This window comes from Rosa rugosa, chromosome 6 (assembly GCF_958449725.1).
Source record: "Rosa rugosa chromosome 6, drRosRugo1.1, whole genome shotgun sequence".
NCBI classification, from domain to species: domain Eukaryota; kingdom Viridiplantae; phylum Streptophyta; class Magnoliopsida; order Rosales; family Rosaceae; genus Rosa; species Rosa rugosa.
Genome location: NC_084825.1, coordinates 14,252,226 through 14,261,580, shown reverse-complemented (window position 1 = coordinate 14,261,580; position 9,355 = coordinate 14,252,226). Strand labels below are relative to the sequence as shown.

At 40.0% G+C, this 9,355-nt stretch overlaps 1 protein-coding gene across 1 annotated transcript; it reads right to left on the bottom strand.

Moving 5' to 3' along the window:
- Positions 1–209: 209 nt before the first annotated feature.
- LOC133714070 (UPF0481 protein At3g47200-like) lies at positions 210–1,654 on the bottom strand. Its single transcript, XM_062140084.1, has one exon. The coding sequence runs from the start codon at positions 1,651–1,653 to the stop codon at positions 280–282; it is 1,374 nt and encodes a 457-aa protein (XP_061996068.1). The 5' UTR covers position 1,654; the 3' UTR covers positions 210–279.
- Between the last annotated feature and the right edge of the window lie 7,701 nt (positions 1,655–9,355).

The following is a 9,355-nucleotide window of genomic DNA, read 5'->3' as shown; positions in this document are numbered from 1 at the left end:
AACTCCTCTCTCATTATAACAACGAATTAAGTTGCAAATACATTAAACAACGTAGCAAACTGAACAAGCACTTCCCTAGCATCAATCAACTCAACAATGATACTTGATAAGTTGATATCAACCTAGCTACAAGCACACTTCAAATAACAAAGCAACTCTCTGCATTCACACTACAAGAAAAGCTGGACTTCTCGTACAGTCATGGACTCAACTAAGACCTTTTTCCTCCAAAGTGATGGAAAATGATGAGATAGCAGAGTCGACAGAATGATGGAACGCTCACTTAAGAGAGATAATTGAGCAGATAGTTTGAATGGCAGTGAATATGATGAGAACAACTGCTGCCACGAAAGAAATAGTTGCCCAAGGGGTGTTGAAATAATTGCGTCTCAAAATTGCCATCCTTTTGTGCCACTTCGAACGGATGAACTTGTCCAGGTTTCCACAAATCTCACCATAATAGAAGTTTTTTGAGTCATATATAATCCCAGTTGAAAGGCTGTTGATCAAGCTAGACAACTCGTGATCGCCACCTCCGAGATCATTTTCAACAATTTCATACTTAACAAGCAACTCCACATCTTTTGGAGTGTCCACCAACTCATCCATGAGGCTAACATAATCACTTATGTAATAATCGTCAGAAGTAGTACTGCATTGTTCAAAGGCAATTAAATTTCTAAGTTTAAGCTCCGTTGAATCCCCCGTCTTTAATTTTGGAATCTTCAGAATCCCATCTTTGAATTGTATGTCAAACAAGTTCGTGGTTGATCCCACCTCAAATTTGACTCCAGCTTGGTGTAGCTTTTCAATGGTAGGTGCTGTTTTACGTTTGATTAGTCTTGGAGCCACTTCTTGGGTCTCGACTAGTGTTGCAGGTGGTTTATTTGATAAAGAAGCCAACCATAGCTTTCTTAAGAGATCAACAAAATGTTGTACTTCTTCTTTAGAAGAACATATTTTCTTCAATAACACTTCGAATGACATTCCCCTGGAAGCTGTGCCACCAACTAAAACCACGTTATAAAGAAACCCTATGGAAAGCCTCTCAACAAAGTCATCAGGCCTATTAAAGCATTCAGAAGGGACTTTAAATATGTCCGGGTCGAAAAGGTCCTTAAGAATGAAGAATGGCAGCTGATTTTCAAGTATCAATAAGTCAGGCAGTACGTCCTCTATCATCCGTGGTTTTCCAAAGATGCAGTCATTTTCATCTCGGAATGCAACTTTAGAGTTCCTTAGTAAGAACTCAATGACAAAGATGGCATCCACTAAAATGATTCTGACAAAATCATCACTTGAAAGCTCAATACTCTCCGGGTAACAACTTCGCAATTTTGCTTCTTGGTCTTTCATCTTTCTTATGTAATCCTTCAGCTCTAAATTGAATCGACCCATGAAACGTCGAAGGTATCTCTTTTTGTGATCTTCCATGGCTTTCAAGGCTTTTTTCCCATGATGAAATGGGCCTATAGAGATTACACGAGGTGTGTAGGCCTCTTCGCGTACACGGCGGAGTCTATCAGGAACCCGGAAGATACAACGCAAAGGGGACAGGTCAGTCAAGCTATCCAAGCCCTTTTTAATTGAAGTTTCTAATGTATAGTACGGGTTGTCTGTGTCAGTTGGAGCAGCTACAATACTTCCTCCCATTTTCCTTGTGGCTGCAATGGTTGATGATGATTACATATCACTGGAACCGCAATCAAGCAGGTAATTATTGAGGGAGGGTTTTTTTTTTTTTTTTAACAATATTTACCAATGAAAATTGAAAACCTAAACATATACAAAAAAAATTGGGAATAACAAAGATCAAACTTCAAAACTGGAAACAGCACAAGTGGAATAAAACCAATTCCATGTCATTACTTAATACTTACCTCATCAGTTAAATATCACCTAAGCAGTTAATATATTTTTGAAACAAACTTTTTACTACAGATATGAAAATGACTAACGAAGGTAAGTTGAGGCCAACATATAATATATGCGTATGAAATTGAAACCCTGATAGTTCGGGGGGGGGGGGAATATAATTAATTCTAAAATGATTGAAAAGTGTAACATCATAGGGAAATTTCCTATAAAAATAAATAGATTAGTTACATATTACTACTCTCCAAATTGTTGGGGCGATTTCAATTACATACTCAAATTTCAAATCTTATCATTTATGGACTTAAGTGTACCTTCATTAGTCAATATCATACCCAAAATTAAAATGGGTTTTTGTCAATTTACCCCATTAAGTTTTTTTATTTCCCTCTTACCCAAAACACTCTAAGGAGGTATTCCCTAATACTCCATTAAGATTTTTTTTTTGTTTTTAATTTTTTTTAATACCATTTTACCCTCACCCTTTTGTTACTTAGAGAGAGAGAGAGAAAATGGAAAAGAGATAAACCATAGGAGACTTCGCTAGAACCCCGTCACCGGCCGCCGAAATCCGGTCAAGTTTCACCAAATTCCGCCCACCGGAATTTTCTGAAAAACTCACCGGAAAGGTTTATTGCCCCCCAATAGACGTCTATTGGCCCCCAATAGACGATTATCAGCCATGTATTGCCCTCCAATAGACGTCTATTGCCCCCCAATAGAACATTCGGTCGCGGGAATGAAAACTAATCTTCGTAAAATTAAACAAATAAAACTTTGATCACAGAACAAATGAGGAGATTACATCAATTCAAAATATTTATTGCCCCCCAATAGACGTCTATTGCCCCCTCAATAGATAATTTTTTGGGCTAAATACTGGTTACTACCCTGTGGTTTAGGTCCAAAATCAATTCAGTCCTTGGACTTCTAATTTCATCAAAAACACCCCTGCATTTTCAATTTTGATCTAATAGGTCCAATTTGTTAATATTCTGTTATGGGTTCAAGTTATAGTTGGATTATTTGTTGAATTTTTTTTTATTTTTAATAGTAGGACTCACTCCTAAATTGACTATGCAGGCCACCTCGACACCACATCATAAAACATAGGCCATATATGAGCCACATTAACAAGTTAAATAACTCAATTGTCGGAAAACTAACAAATTGGACCTATACAAACCCACTAAAACCAAAAATGCATTATTTAAAAAAAAAAAAAACCAAAAGTTTATGAGCCTCTTTTTGTTCATTAATTCTAGGTCGGCGCAGTGACCTTGCAAGCCCAAATCTATTCATATTGTTTACACTTGATGTAACGTCCCGAACCCAAATTCACCGGTTTACTAGTCATTTGGACAGTAAACGGTAATTTGTTTTACTTTTACTCTTTTTCAGCAACTTTAGTGGCCCTAAAAGTTGACTTTTTGTTCGAGTCAAAATTTGGGAAAATGTTCTTCATGGAAGTCGTAGAGGACGTTAAACCGAGCGCGTGCATATGTGGTACGTAAAAATCGGACTTAGTATGCGAGAGTTATGGCCAAAAATGTAGAATTTACTGTTCATGGTAAGTTGTATATATATATGGAAATTTACTGTTGGTAGATTTTTATTTTTGGAAACCTACCCAACCGGGTAACTCTCCTTTCTCTCTCTCCCCGACTCTTTCTCCCCTCTCGGCCCGATCTCTTCCCCTTCCGATTTCTTCCTCCTCCGGCCGACCCAGGACGTAATCCGGCCACCCCCAAGCTCGGTTTCTTCCCCTTGTCACGTCTGTGGAGGTATTTTACGACGATTTGGCCGGAGAAGCTCGATTTGGAGCGGAGGAAGCTACGGTGGCAGTTAGCTATTTTAGCCGATCTCCGGCGATTTCGGCCACCTCCGGTCACCATCTTGCCGTCGAAGTTTGGGTTTTCCACGGAGATCATTTTGCCCCTAGCCTCGAACCACGATTTGAAGTGTAGAGGCCGAATCGACAACCTAGGGTTCTTGAGTTTTCTGGGCTATCTTCACCGGCCGAATTCGACCATTTCCAGGTAAAATTGGGATGTGTTGTAGTTGAGAAAAGTGTTTGAAATGTTGAGATGATGGTGCTGCCAAAGTTTGGTGGCCATCGGAGCTGGTGGCGGTGGCGGCGGCGCCGCCACTGTGGGCGGCGGCTGCAGCATGTAGGGAAGTGTTTTGATTCTAGTTTTTAGTCCATTAAATTGTATATATGTTGTAGAGCTTGTATGTGAAGTTTGGTGAATTTTGGAGAAGCTTGGAATTAATTATGAATTTTTGAAGTTTAGGGTTTCGATTATCGAATTACGAGAATCGGACCGTCGGATATCTCTCGGTTCTGCTTTGGAACCTTTAAATTAACGAATTGGTATTAGTGGTATAATTTGGGCTGAATCCGAGGAGAATGGGAGATGTAATTTATGAGGAATTGAGTTTAGGAATTATATTAAATTGTTGAATAATTATTCACGGAATATAATCGTGTACAGGATGTCGTACCGAGCCCTGACTCGATGAAGGAACTCGTATACGTGATCGTCGGAATAGTACTGTGAGTGGACTTTTGTTTTTAAGTAAATGATGCATGCATTTATTTTGAAATTATTGGTTTATTTAATTATCGTTTTATTTATCGAGCATGATATTTTGTCTTGGATTATAATTTGACATTGATTTTTCATGAGTTTCGGATATGAACTTATTATGCTCGGATTTGGATTTATGAGTTGTTTTTGAGAATATGAATTGATTTTCAGAAATTGATTATAATTATTATTTGAAATTCTGATATTGTGATTTTCAATGAATTCTTTTCCGAGGTGATTTTCGGAATTTCATATTTATTTTTCATTCACCGATTTGAGATCTCTGAAAGATTTTCGAAATGAGATTTCGATGGAATTATTTCTTGGTTGTTTATCGACTTTCGGTTTTGGCATTGGGAAAGCCTCGATGATGATTTTGGAATTGGTTTTGTTTCGAATCATGATGATACTCTTGGCGTGTGGGACACGTCGTTGGAAATTCATTTGCGAGAGTTGGGGAAGCCTTATGTATTTATGGATTTACTTGGTTTTCGGTTATGTTTCCCTGTGCCATACTGAGGGGTGATTTTATCATGCTAGCATTGATTTTCCGCCTTTGTGGCGCGGTGATGGGATCACAGTAGCCCTTCCGCCTTTGTGGCGCAGGTTACTGTCTCTGTGACAGTAATTTTGTAGCCCAGTATCCTATCGCTACACTTAGTGGCGTAAGGGTATATTACGGGAGTTATGGGAGTTCTTTAGCCTGGGAGGCTATCACCCAAGCCTGAGTGGCTTATTCGTATGGCTATCATCTTCCCCTACTCATTATATTATTGCTGGGCTAGCGGGGTCTAGTCCGATTCCCTTAACCAGCGGGGCTGGTCTTATTTTTCTTGAGTATCAGAGTTCTTTCCTCTTTGCTTGGTTGTGGCTAGCGGGGCTAGTCGGTTTTCTTGAGCTGAACTAAAGTTGTGTTTCTTTAAATTGTTGCATGCATCGGGTTTTTTAAAGAAATAAATGTGGGAAAGTATAAAATATATTTGGTTTTAAATTGTTTATTTTTGTCCACTCACGCTAACGTTTTTATGTACTTTCCCCTGGGCCCTTCGGTTTCAAATGCCCAGTGTGCAGGAGAAATTAGTTGAGGTCGGGCGTACATGGAGTCGAGGCATAGTCAACAGTATGGCTTCCGCGAGTGCCTTGAATTAGGTTTTCCTCATTTACCTTTCTATTAGAATTGCTCTGATTACCTGCGGAATTAAGGTTATTAAGTTGAGATTTGTGTGTTGTGAATTTGGTTGATGTTGTTTGGGGGAGCAGGGTGGCTCCAAGAGAATAAGGATGGGTGATTTAGAAGTGTAAATTCTCTTTCTACAGGTTTTGGGTTGTCCACTTTAGGGGAAGTTCTGCCTAATTTTTGGCAAAATTTCTTCTAAGGTGGGCCCCGCAGGTCCACTTCGGATTTCAGGGTGAAATTCGGGGCGGGTCCTGTCACTTGAGGCCTGCGAACCATTCTTACCCAATTCCTCAGCTTCTTGCTTCTTCTATTAATTAATTAATGAGATCATATTGCTAGACATTTCTTCTATGAATTAATAGGCAAGTGAAAGATGATATTGCTGTGATTCTTCATTAATTAATAGGAGTACCTTGGCTCTTTCTTCCATCACATGCCACCACGTAGCATATTTGACCGAGAAGGTGCTTGTTTAACCGAGAAGAAACAACATAGGCTCTCTATCATCACTGTAGAAAAAATGCTTTACTTTGGCCAGATCCACCTCCTCCCTCCTCTACTGGAGACTCACTCACAGAGGATCTCCTCTGCACAATCTCTTTACAATCTTCACTACTCCGAGACACACATGGTCGTCGGAATTGATATGAGGTTGTTCTGAAGGTGAGGTTGTCGGTGAAGATAAGAACGGTGAGCCGCTGAAGCAGATCCACCTTCTTTCGCGAGTCTGACAGAAGGCGACGACGACGATCGCGTGAGTTAGACGGAAGACAACGACGATAAACACTCTGGCCGATCTCGTGACCGTCGACGCCCATCCAAAGCGAGACGACGACGTCATTTAAGCACCATGAAAGTGGAGAAAAACAAGGAGGAGGAGAATGAGGGAGACAGAGATGGCGTGGAGGACTGTGAGAGAGAGAGAGAGAGAGAGTGGAGACAGAGAGATAGCGTCGTGATGGGGAGAGAGAAAAGAGAGAGGCAATGGAAGTAGTTTATCAATTAGGTTGAGGGTAAAATTGTTATTGCATTTTAAATTAGGTTAGTGGGAATAAAAATTTAATGATGGGGTAAGTGAGATTATTTTAATCTATTTTGGTGCTTTGGGTCAAGGACCCAATTAAAACTATGTTAAATAATGCAGATGTGACAGTTAACTGTTGACATGACACTACCGCAACGGTCTCTCTTCCGGTGGCAGTGCATGTCCAAAGTTAACTGAAATGATTAATTCTAAAATGATTGAAAAGTGTAACATCATAGGGAAATTTCCTATAAAAATAAATAGATTAGTTACATATTACTACTCTCCAAATTGTTGGGGCGATTTCAATTACATACTCAAATTTCAAATCTTATCATTTATGGACTTAAGTGTACCTTCATTAGTCAATATCATACCCAAAATTAAAACGGGTTTTTGTCAATTTACCCCATTAAGTTTTTTTATTTCCCTCTTACCCAAAACACTCTAAGGAGTTCTTCCCTAATACTCCATTAAGATTTTTTTTTTTTGTTTTTAATTTTTTTTTTGATTAAATACTCGTTACTCCTCATACTTTTCTCTGAAAAACAGTTTGGTCCCTCGCCTTTTAAATTAAACTGAATAGTCCTTATTCTCTCTAATTCTCATATAACAGGTCCAAAATGATCTGAAATGACTATTATGCCCCTCATTTTCTCTTTTTATTATTATTTTTATTTTTTTCTCTATTTTTTTTTATTTTTCTCCCTTTTTTTTTATACTCTCTCTCTCCCCCCCCCCCCACTCTCTCTCTATATATATATATATATCTCTCTCTCTACCCCAAGCGGAGGCAATCCAATCCCTCTCCGCCATCCTCCTCTCCCTCATCTACGACCTCTGCCGCCACTCGATCGACGCCGCCGTCTACATCCCCGAGATCTTCCGATCTGAGCTGGCGCTCGCCCAGACGGAATTGGCTCCGGTGCTGTTCGAGGAGCTCTTCCTCATCCACCTCCTCCTGGTTCTCCAGTAGTACAATCGCCGGCGATCGCAGATTCTGCCGTCGCAGTCCCCAAATGTCAGCTACGAAAACGACGACGTTTCGATCAACGACATGTCGGTGGCTTTTCCGGCGGGGTCGAATTCGTTGTTGAAGATGAGTGGGAACCAGACGGCGGGGCTGAAGGAGATGGAGAGCAGCTACGAGAGGGTTTTGGATGAGAATTGTAGGGTTTTCAGTGAGTATTTCAGGGAGGTTTTGGAGAATAAAGATGGAGGAAGAGTGATTGATCCACCGGCCGTGGTGTAGGAATTGAGTGAAGGAAGTGATGTGTTCCGGTTTGATGATCGGAGCACCGGAGAAGATGAAGGGTGAGGAGACGTGGCGCTGGAGCTTGCGGTGTACGTGTGGGGACCGGGATCGACGTATGGTCGTGATTGGCTCAGGTTTCGGTCTGGATTCGACTGGTGATGGTGGTGCTGTGAGATGGTGGCCGGAAGTGGTGGTCTTCGATGATGGCAGAGGAAGAGAAGAAGAAGAGAGGTTGAGGGAGAGAGAGAAAAGCAGAAAAAAAAAAAAAAAAAAAAAAAAAAAAAGGAGAAAAAAATTAGAAAAAGAGAGAAAAAAATAAAAAAGGATCTTGGGGGTAGAATAGTCATTTTAGACCTGTTTTGGACCTGTTGTGTGAGAATTAGAAAGAATAAGGATTATCCAGTTTAATTTGAAAGGCGAGGGACTAAACTGTTTTTCAGGGAAAAGTTTGAGGAGTAACAAGTATTTAATCCTTTTTTTTTAATACCATTTTACCCTCACCCTTTTGTTACTTAGAGAGAGAGAGAGAGAAAATGGAAAAGAGATAAACCATAGGAGACTTCGCTAGAACCCCGTCACCGCCCGCCGAAATCCGGTCAAGTTTCACCAGATTCCAGTCACAGGCCGCCGCACTCACCTGAAAGGTTTATTGCCCCCCAATAGACGTCTATTGGCCCCCAATAGACGATTATCAGCTATGTATTGCCCTCCAATAGACGTCTATTGCCCCCCAATAGAACATTCGGTCGCGGGAATGAAAACTAATCTTCGTAAAATTAAACAAATAAAACTTTGATCACAGAACAAATGAGGAGATTACATCAATTCAAAATATTTATTGCCCCCCAATAGACGTCTATTGCCCCCTCAATAGATAATTTTTTTTTTCTTTTTTTCTTTTTTTCTTTCTTTCTAAGCCTTCTGCTCCCAATAAAAACTTTATTACCCATACAAACCCACTAAAACCAAAAATGCATTATTTAAAAAATAAAAATAAAAACCAAAAGTTTATGAGCCTCTTTTTGTTCATTAATTCTAGGTCGGCGCAGTGACCTTGCAAGCCCAAATCTATTCATATTGTTTACACTTGAGGCCTGCGAACCATTCTTACCCAATTCCTCAGCTTCTTGCTTCTTCTATTAATTAATTAATGAGATCATATTGCTAGACATTTCTTCTATGAATTAATAGGCAAGTGAAAGATGATATTGCTGCGATTCTTCATTAATTAATAGGAGTACCTTGGCTCTTTCTTCCATCACATGCCACCACGTAGCATATTTGACCGAGAAGGTGCTTGTTTAACCGAGAAGAAACAACATAGGCTCTCTATCATCACTGTAGAAAAAATGCTTTACTTTGGCCAGATCCACCTCCTCCTCTACTGGAGACTCACTCACAGAGGATCTCCTCTGCACAATCTCTGTACAATC